Raw genomic sequence first — 20,401 nt, 5'->3', positions numbered from 1 at the left:
GCCTCAGTATGCCGGGTCGTCCATGCGGAATAAAGGCAAATCCGCCGCGAGCACTGACATCAGGTACTGTAGCTGGGTGTGGAACTAGCCTACACCCATTGTATATATACCCCCACCTTCTGGGGTAAGGTATAAAAAGAAAAAAAAAACCATACTTTATACAACCTTCGTGATAACCACCACCTTCGCTACCCACAGTTTGGTAACATCTCACCGACGGCCAAGGGCACCATCTTCCCCTCGTTTCTTTTTTCTTTTTGATCGTGCTTCCGTCGAAGCACACACATCGATCATTCGAATCAGTCAGAAAACCTGTTCGAACTATATCAAGCCAACTACCTACTGACTCTCGGCGTTAGTATTAATACGCATCTAGAATTAGAATAAACGAGATGTCTTAGGGGGTAACAAACGCAACTTCTCGAGTAAACGGAGAGTCTATCACCCGAAGACCCTGGTATAACGAGGAATAACATGTGGAATAGAAAATAAAAGACCCCGAAAGTCGCTTACCTTGAAAACAAATGTTTGCCAAAGTTTAGGAGGATGTAATGGCCTTGGGTGGCCTTCCATGTTTTCGTACAACAATTTTCGTCTTGCCAGAGGTGTCAGAATCTTTGTTGATGGTGCAGTGGTTCGTCCGTTGATTGTTGTGCTTTTTTGCCTTAGAGCTCCTTTAGGAACAGCTTGTTCTGCTTATCGTATTGCTCTACGAGCTCAGCTGCGTTTTCCATAAGAATTTCTCGGAGGTACCACTGGTCGAAGGCTGCGCTGTAGCCTTTCCAATGTACGAGATAGGGGGGCCTCGTCTACGATGCTCCGCGATCAAGGCACCGGGCGCCATGTCGCTGGCGGCGTGGACATGTGTGTCGGGAAGTCGTGTCCATGCCGCTGCGAGGAGGCTGTTGAGGCCGGCGATGGTGAGGCTCGGCGTGTGACCGCCGCTTTTGACGCGTCCTGAGGTGCAGGCATCTTGGTTGTGCGTTGGGGAGTGAGGTGTTTGTGAACGGGTGGCGCCGCGTGGGGACCGCAAGCTCTAGTGCTGCTGCCGTTACCTACGCTTCTGCCATTTCATTCTCTCCTTATTATACTCGCTTTCTTCTACGTAGGTTCTTCCAGTCAGGTCCCAGGATCCAATATATAGCCAACCAGCCCCCAGACGTCTTCCGTGGATCGCCAAGCCAATTCAACAGATCCAAGGCCCGGAAGATCCGACAATCGCCAATCCGGTTCTAGTCACCATCCAAGGTAACAACACCGTCGAATTAGGTGTCTCGACAATCCAACGATTGACCAACGCCCAGGCCTCTCTAGCCCAGGCCCAGAAGCCGTCATCCGGGATCTAGAACTTAGTGCACAGCCGATCTCGGTAGTTAAACCTTCCAGATCTTTGGCTCAAACTTAGCTGAACTTTTCCATATAAAGCAGATTATTTTTGGCAGGACAAAAGCTGAACCTTTCGTACTCTTTGCAAGAGCTTAATCCAACCTTGATAATTCATTCATCATGAAGGTATTTGGGAACACGGCGCACCTATCGATAATTGGGCTGTTAAAGCCGAGCGATAAAGAGAGCCGGTACTGCTACGTCGGGCTCAGCGGCGGCAAGCTCATCGTCCGAATCGACATATACGAGCGCCCATGGCGAGGGGTCCGCACTGAGCGCGGCTGGCCTGGTCAAATCCATCCAGTCGCGAGGAGATATGTTGCCTTGGGCGCCCACCCAGCTGAAGATTTGCCCATCATCTTTGGCCTTCGGCCCCTTCTGCCCAGGATCGTCGAGATGCTTGAGTCGGCAAACACCCCCTGGACGTGGTTCACCGGTATCCGCATTGGCTATGCAGGTCGCCGATGGAACCCGGCTAACCCAATGGAAGACTTGCCTGTGGATTTCGAATATCCCGCTGTACTCCTGCTGAATGTCGAGTTTGGAGCAACGTTCGAACGGGTCGTCATAGTGGCTAAAGACATCCAGGATCTGCTGGATCATCATAACGTCATGATCCACGTTGACGTCCGGGAAAACAAACGATACGACCACGGGGCCAGTTCCAGCTTGACAGAACATCGCAATATCCCCACGCTGGAGTCGATCGTACATGACAGAGACTGTATGACCAGCTACGGTATGATCAGCTACAGCGAACTATGGGATCATGACTGGTGCCAGTCTCTTCTTCCGCGCCTTTTGTCAAATCTTGGTTGGGAAGTGGTGAATACCACAGCGGGAGAGGCTGATACGAGTGGTCCTGAAAACCAGCAATATGGAACTGCTGGGCCATTCGTTAGTCTAGAAGGATCCGAGGACCTCTTTGCCTTGGCTTGTTCCCATGTTATTCGCCCGCAATCGGAGGAAGCTCTCGGGCCCGGTGAACCAGGCCCTGCGGTCTCACAGGGATCACCTGAGAGACTCGCCGAAGCTACGCGAGACGCAAAGCGGCGATTGGGGTATTTAGATGACCCCTTCATACTAGACGCCCTCGCAAAAGTGAATAGACACGATGAGTGGCTGAAGTCGAAATCGGGGCCTAAACCCGAAGAGCCTGATCTGTTGAATCGCAAATGGGCAGATAAGTGGAACTTTGCCTCAGCTGTTGTACCTGCATTAGAGGCAATGGAGGGGAGCGGCCTCGAAAACCGGCAGGTTGGCCATATTGCTAGTGCGCCGAAGTATAGGGGATTGGGCACTTCTGCGACTCGACAAGGACAAGTTCAAGCCGGCTAGCAACAAGATGCGCATATGGATTGCAGAGCAGAAGGCGCTTACCGACAAGTACGATTTTGTGCCCAAAACTAATTGGGACCAGAAACAGGCCGTACGGAAGGAGATTGATTGACTCCAACAAGGGTTACATTCGCATGAACGGGGGAGTCTCGAACATCAAAGACGACACACCGACGCAAGGAAAGCCGGGGATCCCGTGCCTTCGCGTGCTCAAGCGCGGGGCCCGAACCGGCTTCAGCCTCGGCGTCACCAACAGCGTCGAAGCCTGCGTCCGTACGGAACGCGCCCATGAACTCACTGACGGGGAAACCTGCTCGCGGCAGCTGCTGGTCGTGCCCTTCCCGGGGCAGGTGTTCAGGGGGTCCAAGCACACCGGTGGGGGGCGCTGCTGCTTCTCGCACGCGGGAGACTCGGGCGCGGCGGTGATGGATGCGACGGGGGTGTTCGTTGGCCAGGTCCTGGCCGGGTCGGGCCCCATGGTGGCCGTGAACTATCCGGATCATTCTGATATGCTTGAATGCCGCTACGCCGATATCGATCTCACTTTTGTGCAGCCGGCCGGGGCCCTGATGGCGGACGTTGAGCGATGCCTGGGGAAGAAGCATACGCTATTACTTGATGTGTCTAATAAGGTGGCATAGAGCCTCGAATTCTGGATCCCATGGAATAAACGGGGAATCCAAACAGACGCTTATTCTTCTTGATTAGTCCAGGCGGCGCATTACATTTGTGTAATTGGATAATACCCGATAAACGGTTCATAGATTAGTCCATTAGGTCAGTCCGCAAGAGACCAGTATCATGATGCATGTCTTTCATTCTATTCACGCATCTCGAGGCAATGCCCACTTGGTCATCCACTCGGACTGAAGCACCTCCTGTATAGTCATGCGCTCTTCCGGCTTGAACCTCAGCATGCCGCGCATCAGATCAAGGATCCCCTTTGTCTCCTCTTCCCCAAAGACGCCCGTTGCTTCTTGTTCCCGTCTATACTTCTGCACGAACACCTCGAAGGCCTGCTCCAGAGGCGGCCAAACTTCCCGGTCACCTGCGGGTCGGCGCGGGACCTCTACCTCAGTGTTCGTGACCAACTCCTCCGTGTTGGGCCGTTCCCAGTGTTCCCTCCAGGCTAGGGGGAGGCCCTGGGCGCCCAGGACGTCGATCTGCTGGGCCACGATTTCGTTCATTGTCGCCGACTCGCTGAAAATGAAACCCATGCCGAGTATCTCCCAGATGGCGGTCCCGAGGCTCCATATGTCGGCTGGGTACGAGACGGGCGTGTCGGGCTCGAAGAGCGCTTCGGGTGCTCGCATGGCCACGGGCGTGTTGCAGTCCCCTCCCAAACGCTCCTCGGTGGCCGGCGCAAAGGCCTCGCCGAAGTCGCCGAGAATCAGGCCATGTGCGTCATCCAGCGTAAATTCCTCGGCTATTCTGCCGAGGTAGAGGGCACCACCGCCTGGGGCGGAGCATTGGGCGGAAGTGGCTCCCCATCGGCCCGAAGGATGGGCACTGTCTCAGGCTCGCCAAATGCCTTTCTGAAGTCCGCGATGGAGAGCTCGTCAATCGTCGACGGAAGCTTGACCAAAACATTTCGAAGGTGAATATCTGTATGAAAGCTATATATCAGTTTTTTTTGCAGATCTCATACGTGGAGATGGTCAGGAGGAGCTTACCGCCGTGGACAAATCCCCGCGAGTGGATCAGGGACACAGCTAGGGCCAATCTCGCGGTCAGTACTCGGGCGACTTCGATAGGGAAGAGGCGACTAAAAGACGCATCCTTGAGGTTTCCCTGGGCCAGAGTCTTGGTGTAACACACGTGAATCCCATTGGGTCCCCGGACATTGAACACATCCAAGACGCGAGGAAGGGTCGTGCTGGCATCGAAGACCTCCGGAGCGGTGGTTTCCTGAGCCGTCGACACGGACTCGGACAGGGTGCGCAGGATGCTAGGCTCCCGGCGCGGGAGCATCTGGCCCGAGATGCTCACCTTGAGCGCGACGTAGCGTGTTGTCTGCTCGTCGTGGGCGAGCCAGATGGTCGAGTACCCACCGTGCCCAAGCTTATCCACTATTCGATAGCGTCTGTGCAGCAGGTCATCCACCATGACGGGGTGGTATCCGCCGGGCTCGTAAAGCGCCAGCGGCTCGACGCCGTCGATCCATTGGTACTCTATGGGATCGCTGAAGCTTATCGTCGAGAATCGAGAGCGAGAACAAGCGCCGGCGTCTTGGGTTTTTCTCATCAAAGGTAGCACCCCTAGGGTGCAGCAGCGGGAAACGCCGAGGCTTCGTCTCCAAATCAGGGTGGTTTTGAGCAGACCACCGGCGTGGGAAAGTAGTCCATGGGGAATCGAAACATGAGATATGCTGTGTCGAGTTGCAAACATGGCATGGCTAAGACGAAAAGATGGTCAAGAGGGTTGATGGTGACTGAAAAAATTCCGAGACTCGCAGAGTGCCATTTAGGTGCTAAAGATTCGGCTGACTCATCGGTGTATCCACTATGGAATACCCTGGAATACCCCTTAACCACAATAAGGTTATCTCCAAAAGGGCCCGGATACACAACACCTCATTGGAGGAAGGCATTGTATCACGATGCACCGAATGGCAACGGGAGGAATATGTCCAAGCCAATGTCGCACTTCCTGTCCAATGATAATGAGTACCTAAACTGTTAGTCATCTTGATGTGATAATGAGATGCATTCAATATGCACATGGGCAGAGGTTGCATAATTTATGCAATGCATTGGTGTCGCTTATGGAAGACACCCAGCCCCCAAGTCAGGGTGCTTGCATTGTTCTCCAATGCCTGATCCGTATCACACAAATAAGAATGTCAGCCGCCGTCAAGGGGCCTGGACCGTCTTGGCGACTCTGTGGGGGTCAACACTCGGCTCCCATGTGTTACCGGGGCTGAGATAAGGCATCCCCGGTCCCTTGGGGTCTAGTTGGTCAGCCCTAGGGCTATATTTACATATATTGCGACGTCATCACTACCGCATCACACGCAGCCCTCGCTTAGGAGAGCACCAATCGTAAGCCATGACTCAAGCGCATTGAGAGGCCCTGCGTATTGCACGTGCTAGCACGTCTATCTTTAGGCACTGTCTCACTCCTCGGCTGTCTGCCTGACAGGACGGACGGTCAGCCTCCATCTCCCTAGTTACTTGTTATGTGCCGTTCCCGTGTTCCCAAAGTGCCGGGAAGCACATCGTTGGCTTGATGATCCATGAGAAGACGTCTAGCATTGAATGCAGTGCTGCTGCTTACCCGTTAGCAACCAGCAAATAGCAACGAATGACGAATACGAGTTTCTTGATATTCACCCCTCTCTCGACCACTAACCTCTTTTCTTTTTCGTTGCAGCTCGAAACTAGCTCACAGCCATATTCCTTTTTGCATACCCGGCCAATGCATCACCTCAATGGGCTCGAAACAAGCGCGACCGTCTTCTACTCTAAGCAGCTAGACCTTTCAGTTTCATAACAGGTGCAATCATGCCTCCTCCCATGGATACCATACTGGGCCTTCTCGAACGAGCGGCCGTTGACACTTGCAAGCACATTGCTTTCTACACCCAGTCGAATCCTGGCGACCCTAGCACTACAACGTATTCAGACTTGCTGAGAAGGGCCAATGTGGGTTTAGAAAGACACGTACAACTGTTCAAGCTAACACAGCCATAGCGAAACGCTAACCGACTGCTGCGGGCTGGGATAATCTCCAAGGGAGAGGTTGTGCTTTTGCATCTCGATTCGCAACAGGACTACGTCCTGTGGTTCTGGTCCATCATCGCCGCTGGTGCGGTCCCGGCAGTCTTGGCTCCTCTGGCTTCAGATCTTGTCTCCAGAGACCGCCATCTCCGGCACCTGAAAACCCTTCTGGGTATCCGCATAGTCATCACTTCGACTCATTTACAGGTCGAACTAGAAGCCATTAGCGAGCTTCGCATGATATCTATCGAAACATTCGCAAGATTCAACAATGTCTCATTGGAGAAGCTAGGCTCCAATAGTGCAGCTAACGGACATCTAGCAACCGAAAAGAACAGCGATGGTTATTGTCAGCAACGACATGCCACGGATCCGGACTTGGTATTCCTGATGCTTACCTCTGGCAGCACGGGCAACTCGAAAGCTGTGGAGTTGCGGCACTCACAGGTTCTGCAAGCGCTGGATGGTAAACGCAAACTCTTGGAGACCACGGCCAACGACGTTTTTCTCAACTGGATCGGTGAGTCAAAATCCATAGCTGGCAAAACACATTTATAACCATACATATCATCTCTGTATGCTGACTCTTTGCAATTGGACAGGATTTGACCATGTTGCATGTGTCACCGAGGTCCACTTACACGCCATGGCCGTCTGCGCATCCCAGGTCCACATTGAGCCCAAGCTCGCGATCAAAGACCCCCTAGTCTGGTTGGAAAAGATGAGCAGCCATAGGGTTACGGTCTCGTTTGCTCCTAACTTCTTCCTGGCGGGTGTGTGTAAGGCAGCGGCTTCGGAGGACAGCCGGGCAAAGTACGACTTGTCTACCCTTAGACATATTGTGTCTGGTGGCGAATCCAACACTGTCAGTACGGGCAAGGCATTCAACAAACTGATGAACGAGATGGGAGCGGACTCGGATGTCCTGCGACCTGCGTTCGGTATGACAGAAACTTGTGCCGGGTCCATCTACCACCAGAACTTCCCGACCCTGGAGCATAAGACTAATAGTAGTGGTGATTTCTGTTCACTGGGCCGACCTACGCACAGCATGGAAATGCGAATCATCGGCGACGGGAACAGTCCTTCAGCATGTGGCAAGTCTGGCAATCTCGAGCTTCGAGGACCCGCTGTTTTTCAGGGGTATTTCAACGACCCCATCAACACACAAGCGAGCTTCACCGATGACGGGTGGTTCAAGACGGGGATACCGGCTATGTCGACGAGCAGGGCAACTTGATGCTGAGTGGTCGCACCAAGGACTCCTTGATTATAAACGGAGTCAAGTATTTCTCGCACGAGTTGGAAGCCGTCATTGAAGACAAAGCTGAGGCTGGTCTCGTCGCATCCTTTACATCAACCTTCCCCACTTGGCCTCAGGGGGCTAACAGTGAAGAAATCGTAGTCACGTTCAAGGCCAGGGAAGACATCACGGACGAAGAGTTCTCCAATACAGTCTCCGAAATCTCCAAGGCAACTTTGTTGTACTGCTCGAAGAAGCCCCTTGATGTCATCCCGTTGCCATCCACACAACTGTGAGTTTGGTCCGAAAAGCCGATTGAGGCATTGGTTCTGACACACAGGAAAGGTCGAAATCGTCTCTGGGAAAGCTTTCGAGATCTGCGTTGAAAGCTGCCTACGAGCAAGGAAAGTTCAGGGAGTACTCCGACGAAGCCGCTAAGCGGTGTTCGCTCTATCGTTCGTCGTCAAGAGCGGCTCCGGGACTGAAATGGAAAAAGCTTTAGCTGTGGCCTTCGCTGCAGAGTTTGACACCCCTCTCGAGGAAGTGGGTGTCGATGACAGCCTGGTCGACATGGGCGTGGACAGCATCCGCCTGCTGCGTTACAAGAGTCGCGTTCAGGAGCAGCTCGGCTGGGAACGGGACATACCGATCGGGACGCTTCTCACGAACCCTAGCATCAAGGATCTGGCCGCGGCGCTCTCGTACTCCAAGCAGAGCGCAACTGAGTACAACCCGGTTGTCGTGTTGCAGTCGGGAGCTTCCGATTCACCTCCGATATGGTTCGTGCATCCCGGCCTAGGCGAGATCCTAGTGTTCCTGAATATCAGTACATACTTCTCAGATCGACGGGTCTATGCTCTAAGAGCACCCGGATTCAACCCAGGAGAGGAGATGTTCTCGTCCATAGACCACATGACAAGGTATGTCAGATAACCCCCTAACCCTACCCCGACAGCATTGGGTGGAGAGCTAGCATGGCTGACCGAGATGGCAAAACAGTGTCTACATGAAGTCGATCCTAAAGCATCAACCCGAGGGCCCATACGTGCTAATAGGATACTCTTTCGGTTCGATGATTGCTTTCGAGACTGCCAAGAAACTTGAGGCTGCGGGTCACCGAGTGGGCTTCATGGGCAGTCTCAACGGCCCGCCGCATATCAAGTGGCGGATGGTGCAGGTCAGTAGTAACCTTTGCTGTATTTACCACGATAAAAAGTTGCATAATAGTACAAAGGGGCCTAACGAGGTGGGCATAGCTTGATATGTGTGAGCTGATTCTGAACCTGGCCTACTTCCTAGGCTTCCTCACCGAAAGGGAAGCCGTCGAGCGATCGGCCGAGTATCATCAGGTAAGTACTTAATCACATATCCCAGGCTAACCCATGAAGTGCCAACTTTCGAGCCAGGCAGCTGACCAGTTGCCATTCTCACCAGCACACCAAAGACGACCTCCTCGCCCACCTCTTCGCCGCCGTCCCGCCCTCGCGGCTCCGCGCGCTCGACAACCTGACGCCGGCCAAGCTGGCGCGGTGGGCCGAGATCGCGGCGAGCCTGCAGGGGTTGGCGCGCCGCTACGACCCGGCCGGCGCCGTGGCGCACATCGACGTCTTCTACGCGCACCCTTTGCTCGCCGTGGGCAGCGACAAGCAGCGCTGGCTCTGTGATCATTTGCGTCCCTGGGCGGACTTTGCGAGGGGCCGGGACGTGCGGTTCCATGAGTGCGCGGGGGCGCACTACACCATGCTGGATGCGGACCATGTGTTTGAGATGCAGAAGGTGCTGCGGGGTGCGCTGAAGGGGCGGGGGGTTAACTAAGTAGGGTTAGTTATGCGCTCACTTTCTATCATGATGGCAGAGAGGAGGAGCCGGATACCTGATCTTAGTCAGGCGGATTATGTCGAGCTCTGCTAAGTTGCTTAGGTGGCAAGCGTTCTCGGTAATACATTATGAAATTGAAGTACATGTCCACTGCCCATCCCCTGTGGATAGCTTTCCCCTTTTATCTTGTTCCCGCCAAATTTCATTGCCGGGCAGGGCAAAAAGGCGCTCGCTCACTGGCGATCTAGAAGGTCCTTGGTTGAGAAACAACATTGCCACTCTATCTTCCCGCTGTGCCCTGTCGACCTCTCGCTTCGTCTCCTTCTCAGACTTTGTACTTTTTCGATTGCATGTCAGCTAGGCCACTTCAGTTGATGTTGGGCAGGATGCGGACCACTCACTTGCTTGGTAGCGTCTTATGGTGGGGAGTCACATCGGGGCGTGTTGAGGTATTGGAATCCATTTGAATCGTTGATATCTTGGCTCAAGTGTGTGTTTCGATATTGAAAGTACAAGAAAATACTATTAGAGATGTTGCACAAGAAGGATCTGAACTGGATCGCAATGCTGGATACCACACTTTTATAGCATGTTCTAGCTATTTCTTATCTATACCTGAGCCTTCTTAGCCATTTCTGTTCTGTTTCACATCCCTCTCTCGCCATCGTGGGGGGCAAAAGGCGAAAGGCTCGTCTGCGATAATCTCAAAGGGTGTTTGATCCTCAACTGAATATCTCACCGAGGCAGTGATTTGATTGGTACAAATCACAAGTTCTCGACTGCGATTATCGCACTTCGGGTTCCTTGCTTTTTCTTTTTCTTGGCTACTTACGTTTGTCACGTGGCCATAACTTGCGACCTGTAATCCACCTCGCAATCCGAACATCTACCAACTTTATTGCCCTCACCGTACTTGCGGGACGACTACTTAAAACATCAATTCATCTGAACAAGGAGAAATCTGCCATGTCTCAACCTGGAAACAATGGCCTGGATCCCCTTCATTCTGTGCCCGCTGGAGGCCAAGCAGACCATGGATGGGCTCGAGCTCTGGGCATAGAGTCTTTTGAGCCCCCAGATACAGATTCCGCTCATCACCGGATGCAAGCGACGGAACTCTTCGCTTGTCCCTTCCTGCAGCATGATCGCACAAGACACTGCAACTGGGATGGCTGTCAGCATCCTTACTACTCTATCTCAAGTATCAAGTACGCCAAATCTAGCCACTTGGGCGGTTGGCAATCTATACTAATAATAAGATGTGCAGGCAGCACATTGAAGACGCACACATGGAAAAAGACAATCGGTTCTGCTTTCGTTGCGGCGAAATATTCGGATGCTTAAAGGAACTAGCTGAGCACGGACACGGAGGCATCAGCTGTTTCCGACAAGACAATGGCATCTGTTTCGAAAAGGATGTCGTCACAGCCGAGATGCTTGTCGAGATCTCCAGAATAGAAGAGTCCACCAACAATGGACCAAGCCCTGATGCTCAGAAATGGAGACTTGTCTTCCAGGTCATTTTCCCGGAAGAAGTCATTCCTAGCCCATGCAAGCACCTTCTGTTACCCCAACTGAACACGTACTCATTTTGGCTCAGATTTCGATCTCGGTGTTGACGATGACCCAGAGTACGGTTTATCTGGCAGTCTCACCTCGAAATCAGAACCGCGATTCAGATATACTTCTCGCCCAAAAGAGATGGATCAACAGAAATTTGATGGAAGTAGTAAGAACGACAGATCTGACCCTGGCTCTCTGGCAGGGACCGTGAATCCCCATAACGAGAAATACGACTCCGTCAACCTGTCGAAATTGAGGGTGTTTTTGAAACTTCATCGCGAGGCGATTCAAAGCACAGTGGCTCTCATTACTCGTCAGGCTCAGATTGGAGAAAACGATACCCGAGGCAACAACAATGACTCTGATCCTTCAGGCTCAGTTCCTCAATCATTAAAAAGGAAGGGTGTGCAAAACACAGGGAATGCGAATGGCAAATACCAAAAATCTCCAGATGATGACCAGGGGTCCGATACAGACGGGGAGGATGAGTCCCGCTCACCGAAAGTTCCACGGGCAGGAGCAGCGTGGGGCCTGGTTGGCGGTCGGTGAGTAAAGTCAAGTAAGTACGTTCCGCGGATGGAGGATCAGCTACGGAGCTTGCGGTTGATCTGACCATCTAATATAGGGAGCACCTCTTCCGAAGACACAAGGCTCACGAGCATCGATGTCTCCGCTGCGGAGATTCGTTCGAAGACATTCGCTCTCTAAAGGCCCATATGCGAGAGCTCATTGCCTGTCCTCTGAGAGAACTAACCAACCCCGAGGGAATAGACGGGTAAATGCAAGCTCGAGTGCGGTCGAAAAGGGGCCAAAAGAATCTCAGCGAGTTTCAGCGATGGACCGAGCTTTACAAGGTCTTATTTCCCGGGAGAAGATACCTGTGCCTTGTGAGTTCCGTACTGGTCAACCCCGCCGCACTCGGCCATTGCCCAATACCGCCAAGTTCTTCTCTAACTGTGGGTTTAGACTACAGTCGATATACGCCTTCGTTCCAAGACACTGATTGCGAGCCCTGTAATACGGATTATCTACTTTCAATGGCGGACATCGTCGACAGCCAGCTTCAGGACAGGGTCTTCGAGTCCTGCAACCGGGACCATTCCTCTGAGTCACCCATGATTCACGATGAACAGGCCATAGTAAGGAATGCATACAATGCCATCGTTAAACCTTTTGCCGACATTATCAGCGCCGATTACATACCTGATCTCGACTTCATGCTTGCAGAGGCATGGCAGCCTCTTGAAGGAGCCACAACCCGGCAGGCTACGAGCGGTCCGGAACCGAATAAAACAGTACAACCGTCGAGTAGTGCCAGTTTACGTAGAGAGTGGGATCTGGGCTCTTGGACATGGGATGCATAATTTACTCCGCCGAAGGAGCTAATAGTGGGAGTTTCTGGTGATCGGGTTGCTGTTACGTTCGACTCAGGTAATAGAGATTGAGCCACTAGGAATGAGTGGTATGAAACCATGAAGGGTGGTGTTCAGAAAGGCTCCCATACTAGGTTATTGATTCTACGCGTTGCCTGTCATCCATTATTCTAGACATTTCCTCAAGGTTTGCCAGCTACTCTCCCTCTTGTCTGCAATATACTTAGAAAACGAAAGTCCGTGTTATTAGATAGCTATTGGACTTACTATGTCGAGAAACAACACATTGGGGACTTTAAGACATGTCAAGGCCAATAACGGTTGGGCATTTAGGGGTAAAGGAGAAAAGGAAACGTACGAAACATAAAGCAAAAAGAGTCATCAAGAGAAACCGTATGCAAGCTGCAGAAGTCCGCCAAAAGTTTAGATACTTATCCTTCAAGTTTCTAAGTAATCATTCTGGCCATACCGCCCAGCAGCTCGTTTCTTCTCATTTTCTCGCCTGATGCTTTGGACGTACGTCCCCATCTCTATCTACCAATACACTGATCTACTGGCGAGAGTATCTGTCAATGAGCTTGGTACCCTCGCGCTCCACCGCCTCCCGAATGGGATCGCAGATATCCTTGGTGTACAGAGCAACCACGCCCGGCTTCGCAATGGCGGGGTGGCCATCAAGGAGCAGTTGGGTGGCGATGCCACATGTGACCCCAACTGCCTTGGCCATGGCAGAGTAGCCATGGGGGTCGCCCAGCAACTCCAAGGTCGAAGTGATGGTTTCCTTGCGTTGTTTGTCAGCTCCGAACCAATAAACACATGCTATATGTCATACCTTCGTTCCGTCCCGCCACTCTACGACGAATTTGTGCTGCAGCATGACGAGATCGCGTTCGCCTGCCTCGAAGCTGCAGATGTCCGCCAGGCGCGCGGACAAGGTGTCCAGCAGGCTGCCGCGCGCATCGACCTCTTTACGGGAAAGCAGCCCAATCCACCGGATCCCGTCGAGGACGGCGGCTCGAGTCGTCCGGTCCGGGAAGTTGCAGACTTCGTCTACTTTGGCAATTAGGTCCTGCTCACTATCTGTCGTTGCCCCGGTCGCCTTCTGCTGGATCTGTGCCCAGGTCTTGCCTGAGACCAACCAGTCCTGGGCGGCCGGGTTCAGCCAGCCAAGGTCGATTAAGGCCTTGACCAGTGCAGGGTTGCCCTCGTATCGGAGCGAGCCGCGGATCACAGTTTGAGCCTCGGGGATCCGGTAGAATTCGCGGAAAGGAACCGAGTTACGATTTGGGTATGCCACGAAGGAATAGCCGTCTATGACGTGGTACGGTTCCGCCGCTGCCATCAAGTTCTTGTTGGGGATCTCCACCACCTTCCCGTCCTTAAGGAAGACGGCGGAATTGTGCTGCGACAGCAAGGCACCCCTCGGCGACCAGGAGAACTGTTCAGAGCAGGTAAGCAATTTCTATTTGCACCAAACATTGTGCACAAAAGGTGGGACTTACCTTAAATCGGAGAGGATTGTCCGACGACTCTGGCGCCGGCAGACCGCCACAGTAAGAGTAGAACTCCTTGACCTGGCCGCCTTTCGCGTGCACCTCGTCGATGACCTTGACGGCGTAAAGATGATCGACGCCGGGATCGACTCCGACCTCGTTCAAGATGGTAACGCCGGCCGCTTTAGCCGGTTCGTCAAGCTCCTCGATCGCCGGAGAGACGTAGCTGGTCGTTACGACATCGGTCTTGGTGTCGATGGTCAGTCGAGCAATGTCCGCATGGTAGATGAAGAGGACCAGAGAGATGACGACGTCGTGGTCCGTGATGGCCGCCTTGAGGTCGGGAGAGGCCGCGGTCACATCGAGGCAGATGGCCGATGCATTTGCATCGGTCCTTCACCAACGCCTCTGCGCTAGAGAGCGTGCGAGAAGATAATGAAGCATATTAGGGTTAGTTCAAATACATGAATTTGGAGCCATGGGAACAGCGAAGCACCTATATGAAAATCCGGGGAGGGATATTGGGGCAACTAACCAACTGTCAGGGTGTTGTTAGGATTACGAAGCAAGTAATCAACGCATGGCTTTGCAACCATGCCGCTTCCTAGAACGAGAATTTTCTTGCCCTCCATGTTGGATAAGTTCTGCTTGTTGGAAAGGGAATGGAAGACAGACAGAGGGCCTTAGGATATTCTATACAATGGAATAAATTTTGCGCTGATTGAGTTTGGCTCGGAGGTGGTCAATTGAGCTGTATTTGGTCCTCCACTTTGACCCCTTTTAGTGACTAAAGGTTACTTGATACGCAGACCACTCTTGTTATAGTACCCGGCACCGAACGTGTGAATCTCATCGCCCCAGGAAGGATGCGAGACGTACCGTATACACTGGATAATGGAAGTGACATTGTGGCAACCCGGAGTTCCGCAACGTTTGATCTGCCTACAGTTTACTGCGGATTTGAAGAGGGACGAGAAGAAATATGAAATCAACAGCAAAACGAGAAGAGTAGATGAAAGCCCTATAACACCGATGAAAGCCCATAAGGATGAAAACACTCGTGGAGACTTCAGAAATCCGACCCCTCCCGGTCCTCAGCCCTGACCTCGCCCTTCCAGTAGTCATTCCGATCGTACCGCCCAGCCGCTCGTTTTCTTCTCGTCCTCTCTCCTGATGCTCTGGAAGTACAGCTGGAACTTGTTGGTGATGTCCATGACTCGCTGGAAGTGCGACTGGTCCACAATGATGGTCATCTTCTCCTCGTCAAAGTCCGGGTCCTCCTCGCACTCGGCCTCTGCCAGGGAGATGGCCGTCTGGAGCGCGTTGCGGATGTCCCGGCCGTTCAGCTGCGCTTCGCCGGAGATGGCCTTCTCGCGCACCCATTTCTTGGCCGCCGGCGAGATCTGGATCTGGCCGGCGCGCTCCGTGCCCAGCTTGCGGAAGAAGCCCTCCCAGATCTTGGCCCGGTCTTCCGGCGACAGCGCGTTGTACCCGATGGTGACGTGCACGCGGGAGATGAAGGCGTCGTCGATCTGGCCCACGCGGTTGGTCGTGAGGAAAAGGAGGCCTTTGAAGTACTCCATACGGCGTAGAAACACTTTCACGGATAAGATTAACTTCAGTTTCTAAAACCACTCATCAGTTAGTATAACACTAGAACTTACCTGAAACTAGTCCATTCCTTGCTAGGTCGCGATTCTGCCTCCGCTTGAGGAAGATGACAGCTTCATCCACGAGTAGGACAGCGTTCCAAGCCTCGGCTAGCGTGAACCATTTGATCAGTCCTGCCCGACCTTCGTCTCGACAGTGCCTATATCTGCGATGGTCAAACATAGTAAAGGGCGTTGGAGGTACTGTGCGACTGCTTCGACAGTATACGTTTTCCTTACACCAGGTGGCCTGGGCTCACCGTTAGCATCGCAAACCTGCTTCTGACAGCAACGGAAGTAAAGATACCCATGTAGTAGTAGTATAATTTGGCCCGTGCCCTTGCCTTCGATGAAGTCCGCCGCCCATGTTGCGCGCTTGCTTTTCTGTCGTCTTGAAAGGCCCTTTATGGTCTCAAGCTCAGCCTCACCCAAACCTAGATTCACGATGCTTTCATCCGATTTCGTGATCTCTCGAATGCCGTAGGGCTCAATTTCCACTATGGCCGCATCAACCAACTAATTAGTAACCGTAGGAAAACAATAGTCGACTGTGCACTTACACCATTGTTTTGTTTTGAGTGCAAAACCTCGGATGGCCGGAGCCAGTAAGAGAAGCTGATGTTCGCTCAGACTTGTGGTGAGTTCCGACGCATAGGGAAGCCTTCGGTCAGGTCTGGTATCACTGTTGCCAGTGTAACTCCCGGGATGGCGTCTTGACTCAGGGACTGCACGCCTCGGGTCCATCTTCGATTCCATTTCTACTACGACTGGGCTGCGGTTTGGTGAAACTGCATCGTCTTCCTCCGTCTCGATCCGATTGACTATCATATTGTCATACCCATCGTAGCGAGTCGAACAGTCGCGCGCCATGGAAGGCGGTGCCTCCTGAGGTACCTTCATGTTGAGCCTGCCCCGCTTGTGGTCTATAACGATTGGTCCCGAGTACTAGAATATAGTATTAGTATATACGATGGTATTTGGTATTGTGGGACTCACATGCTTGCTGCTATGGACGATTGGACCATAGTAGTGGACGAGCATATGTCCCCTTTGTAGAGATTTGAAGACCACCGTGTTATGCTCTAACATCTTGCTGCGCCTTTCACCCTTGTCGAACGCATCCCAGACGGTAGCCGGGCAGACCTCGAGGGTCGTAAGCGCTTTGCGCCCGGTATAGGCTGAGATATGATATCGTGTTGCCTTTCTACCAATGTAGGTTCCATCACTGTCCAAATGCCACAGGTCCAGTATCCACGCCGCTGTATTAGATTGCCGTTCTTCGATAGTATTGGGCAAGTTGCTCTCGATACTCATGACCACGCATACGCACACCCGCGCATTCGCACCCGTCCGAGTGTAGACATCTGTGCCAGGGCAAATACATACCACAACATATCGAATGGGAGCTCGGGGTTTTGTTGCTTCATATATTCGATACAAGGAACAACATGTGTGTTGTAATATGGCCTCGGAAACTCAACCAGATGACGCGAATGCTCTTGTTCGAGATGTTTGATCTCTTTCTCCAGACTTTGTATGTTCTCCTCATCCTGTAAACACTGTGGCTCTTGTGTCTCGGTGAATGCTGCCAACTCCAGAAAGCGATGTAGGAGAAATATCCAAGGTTTGTGGAAAGCCAGTAACAATGAGCCGGGCGATGGGTGTGTTGCTGTAAGAGCATACCCATGATCCCGGCAATTATCGCCGAAAATCCAAGGATAGTAGCCAGCAAGGGATTTGAGTATCCGGTATAATAAAGGCGATCTTATAATAATCCTACTTGGGTATACATTCTGAAAGTTCATAGACTCGATGGTCACTGATCCGTTTGTGTGGATCAGCTTTGTTCTGTGGCGTCTCATTTCCTTAGGAAGGGAAACTACAGTTTGATGAGACACTTCAAAAACGCAGCCAGTCCAGGCTGGTCGAGATCGGCTTTCAGCCGAGGATGTAGCGCCCTGTGTGTTGGTCGGTGCCTAATTCTAGGTGTCTGTCGCTTTCAAAAATAACAGACGGTCTCAATTGCGGCGGCATCCCTGGCGGTTGTCCCGGCCCTTTGGGTCGCAACGAGGGCAGGTCGTTCTGGCTGTACACCGAGGCAGACCAGAGCACACTCGGCTCTGGTATTTTAGTATATCTGTCTTCCATACCAACTCCATCCTTGTCTCCCGCAATTTGATCTTGCTTTTCATAGAGTCTCTAGGTGACAGTACGTGGCCTTAAGCGTTGTAAGCTGCTGCTGTTGCTGCTTCTGTAGTTAGGATCTCCTGATTCATCGCTAGATGGCGACATGGCCACTTTTAGATGCAAGATCGCAAGGCTCTGAAGGGTACGTTGGTAGAGGTGCCTGGGTTCAACGCAAAATTGTGCAGATGATAACACCTCCTTCTTTATCAAACAGATGAGAGGTACGATTTCAAGGAAACTTCAAAACCCTTTCCTCTTCTTTCGTAGTAGTTTAAAGGACTTCAGAGGTCAGCTTCTGGCCCCGTTTTCCATTCTAATTTTCACCCCTTTTCCGCCTTTCCTTTCTGACATTGTCATCTTCGGTCGAAAGACCAGAATTCAGTTTACTCTTTCCTCCAATTCAATACTCGAATCCCTCGCTTGATATACAATCGAATTTAGCAATATTAGGCTACTTAAGCACGCACAGCAACCTACAACGTATCAATACTTGCTATGGATCAGCTTGTACAGTCGTTCAGCAATGACCTCCGGCAAGATCGTACATGCGACTTACTAAGCCGCAGCCTGTCAATAACGGTCGCTATTGACAGTCAGTGAGAAAGAAATCTAGCAGCACTCAGAGACCAATGGAACTTCTTTCTCTCCGAAGGCCGGCAACTTGCCATTGAGTAAGATTTCCCTTCGCTATGCACCACAGTTCACCAAGACTTGTTATCTTGTGCATTTCCTTTCGGGGCTCGATGAAGGAGAGATTGGGAGTTCATACTCATATTCTGGGCCAGAAACAGTTGATTCTAGCGGTCATTGTCTTTATATTGTCGGGTGTTTTTCGTCTCAGTCAATACAAAAGAGGTCAATTTCGTAAAGGTTAGGGGTCAGATGAATTCTTGCTGATCTTCTATCTTGCCACGGTCTGCTATATCGCTCCTTCACCTCAGCTTTCCTTGTAATTTCGATGCCTATCTGGAATATGCCCCCTCTTTTATTCGACTTCTGAATTTCGCTCCCTAGATCTTTCAAGACAAATATTAACGCCAACGCAGCCTTATCCCAGACGAAGAACCGGTTTTTGATTTCCCAGAGTCGCGAGCTCTACAAGGCATGGTCAAAACTCTGCCAAAGCCTCCCGCCAGATCAGCAGATAGAAACGTCATGAGAAGCTCCGAGTCTAAAACTCTTGCATCAGTGTTTCGAAAGCGTCCACAACGTGGAAATAGAATCGAAACAGCACAAAGACTGGTAAAGTGAAAACGATATTCATCCGCCTCTGCGAGACTGTCCAGTCCCACAGCAAGCTTGTTTCGATGATCCCTACCAATGAAAAGTATATCACCCTCCTCACTGGATCATTATCTGCTGTTGCCTCGGTAAGCCTCCAGATGACTTTTAAACCATGCCCCTATCCAAAAATATCAATTGACTGAGAATCAGGCTTGTACCAACCATGAGAAACTAGCCGAAGGGGTGGCTAGCAGCTTAGAGGAGCTTGGCCAGGATATGGCTTACTGGAATGGTCTGATCAACCTTTTCCCGAACCAAGGCATGATGCAGCGTTACATCATGGAGCTTCATACGGTTGTGTTTGAGTTCCTCACCGAGATATTCACACAATGGTCCAAGACTTCCTGGAAACGCTTCATCTAGGCCTTTGATGAGCAAGCCTTCCACGACTTGTTTACCGAGAAGCGTAAGCGGATCAAGTCCATCGGAAATAGAATGAGCCGACACGCCGAAGGGGCCCATATGCAGGCCGATTTGACCTCCCAAAGGGATACCAGGCGGCGGCAGCAGTCTGAGATGGAGCGGACACTTACACAAATAATGCACAAACTTGGCATTGATGTTCGGGCCGTCCTCGAGAGCAAAGTCATCCGTCCCCTAGACCACAATCATAACGAACCACTTCTTACCCCTGGAGAGGTAGCCTTCGAGCCGGGACCTGTGATGTCTCTTCCAGAAGAGACGCCCAGGGCGAAGGACGTGGCAGACAATGACGAAACACCAGTCACAAGCTGCTGTAGTGTGAGGGACGTGTTGGGACTTCTTGAGCCTATTGCGGTAAAGCACAACTATAGAATCCAGGAGCTCGTCAGACTTACCTCTCCGGCATTGGAGGTTGCCGTAGATGTCCAGATCAAGCGTCGGCTCAGAACATGGATATCGAGCCTGGTCTCTAACACGATATGGATACAAGGGCCACACGACGTGTCTCATCCCAGCCAGAACACACTGGCTGCCGCCTGTCTCGTGGGATTAGAGAACACTGCCAAGATCCCGTGCATATCCTATTTCGGTTCCCTGCAGAGCCGGAATGCTCGCGGAACATATCCCTCGCCACCAGACATTCTACTAGACATGGTGGAATCTCTGTTCATACAGCTCTTACTCCTCCAAGAGCACGGTGTCTCGCTTGAAACCCAGCTGGGCGACTTGCAAAGCTTTGGAACTACTCCGCGGCCCAGGGTGAGTTTCTGGACAAGATCGCATATGATAACGAGGACGAAAGCGGTGAAGGCGATCAGCTCGGATCTTTATGGGATGATGAGGCAGGGAGCGATGGGTGAAAAAGTCTTATTCGGGTCCTTATTTCAGCTCTGTCAATTGGATTTCGTTCTATCTCGATATTTAA

General features: G+C 51.9%; 8 protein-coding genes across 8 annotated transcripts; 4 read left to right on the top strand and 4 right to left on the bottom strand.

Moving 5' to 3' along the window:
* Nucleotides 1-1,551: 1,551 nt before the first annotated feature.
* Nucleotides 1,552-2,067, bottom strand: PG994_007155 (uncharacterized protein; the record flags this gene model as incomplete). Its single annotated transcript, XM_066858564.1, has 1 exon — nt 1,552-2,067. One exon carries the CDS (start codon nt 2,065-2,067, stop codon nt 1,552-1,554), a length of 516 nt encoding a protein of 171 aa, XP_066715506.1.
* A 791-nt stretch (nt 2,068-2,858) lies between these two features.
* Nucleotides 2,859-3,365, top strand: PG994_007154 (uncharacterized protein; the record flags this gene model as incomplete). The annotated part of the gene is made up of 1 exon (XM_066858563.1): nt 2,859-3,365. The coding sequence occupies one exon, from the start codon at nt 2,859-2,861 to the stop codon at nt 3,363-3,365; it is 507 nt and encodes a 168-aa protein (XP_066715505.1).
* Nucleotides 3,366-3,548: 183 nt separating this feature from the next.
* On the bottom strand, nt 3,549-4,968 carry PG994_007153 (protein kinase; the record flags this gene model as incomplete). The annotated part of the gene is made up of 2 exons (XM_066858562.1): nt 3,549-4,180; nt 4,398-4,968. 2 exons carry the CDS (start codon nt 4,966-4,968, stop codon nt 3,549-3,551), a joined length of 1,203 nt encoding a protein of 400 aa, XP_066715504.1.
* Nucleotides 4,969-6,227: 1,259 nt separating this feature from the next.
* On the top strand, nt 6,228-9,501 carry PG994_007152 (acetyl-CoA synthetase-like protein; the record flags this gene model as incomplete). The annotated part of the gene is made up of 9 exons (XM_066858561.1): nt 6,228-6,368; nt 6,417-6,963; nt 7,046-7,634; nt 7,691-7,978; nt 8,032-8,141; nt 8,189-8,606; nt 8,686-8,863; nt 8,943-9,035; nt 9,097-9,501. 9 exons carry the CDS (start codon nt 6,228-6,230, stop codon nt 9,499-9,501), a joined length of 2,769 nt encoding a protein of 922 aa, XP_066715503.1.
* Nucleotides 9,502-10,470: 969 nt separating this feature from the next.
* Nucleotides 10,471-12,431, top strand: PG994_007151 (uncharacterized protein; the record flags this gene model as incomplete). Its single annotated transcript, XM_066858560.1, has 5 exons — nt 10,471-10,712; nt 10,772-11,086; nt 11,184-11,612; nt 11,693-11,842; nt 12,041-12,431. The coding sequence occupies 5 exons, from the start codon at nt 10,471-10,473 to the stop codon at nt 12,429-12,431; spliced, it is 1,527 nt and encodes a 508-aa protein (XP_066715502.1).
* A 559-nt stretch (nt 12,432-12,990) lies between these two features.
* Nucleotides 12,991-14,565, bottom strand: PG994_007150 (uncharacterized protein; the record flags this gene model as incomplete). Its single annotated transcript, XM_066858559.1, has 4 exons — nt 12,991-13,197; nt 13,273-13,878; nt 13,943-14,266; nt 14,545-14,565. The coding sequence occupies 4 exons, from the start codon at nt 14,563-14,565 to the stop codon at nt 12,991-12,993; spliced, it is 1,158 nt and encodes a 385-aa protein (XP_066715501.1).
* Nucleotides 14,566-15,054: 489 nt separating this feature from the next.
* On the bottom strand, nt 15,055-16,896 carry PG994_007149 (p-loop containing nucleoside triphosphate hydrolase protein; the record flags this gene model as incomplete). Its single annotated transcript, XM_066858558.1, has 5 exons — nt 15,055-15,530; nt 15,598-15,743; nt 15,890-16,098; nt 16,309-16,527; nt 16,579-16,896. 5 exons carry the CDS (start codon nt 16,894-16,896, stop codon nt 15,055-15,057), a joined length of 1,368 nt encoding a protein of 455 aa, XP_066715500.1.
* A 2,028-nt stretch (nt 16,897-18,924) lies between these two features.
* On the top strand, nt 18,925-20,336 carry PG994_007148 (uncharacterized protein; the record flags this gene model as incomplete). Its single annotated transcript, XM_066858557.1, has 5 exons — nt 18,925-19,011; nt 19,056-19,139; nt 19,204-19,350; nt 19,417-20,130; nt 20,235-20,336. 5 exons carry the CDS (start codon nt 18,925-18,927, stop codon nt 20,334-20,336), a joined length of 1,134 nt encoding a protein of 377 aa, XP_066715499.1.
* Between the last annotated feature and the right edge of the window lie 65 nt (nt 20,337-20,401).

The sequence above is a fragment of the Apiospora phragmitis genome (genome assembly GCF_038363925.1).
Source record: "Apiospora phragmitis strain CBS 135458 chromosome Unknown utg000007l:1.0-2108841.0:1.0-2111359.0, whole genome shotgun sequence".
In the NCBI taxonomy this organism is placed as follows: Eukaryota; Fungi; Ascomycota; class Sordariomycetes; order Amphisphaeriales; family Apiosporaceae; genus Apiospora; species Apiospora phragmitis.
Note: the sequence above shows the minus strand (reverse complement) of the source record. Positions and strands in the feature narration are given on the sequence as shown.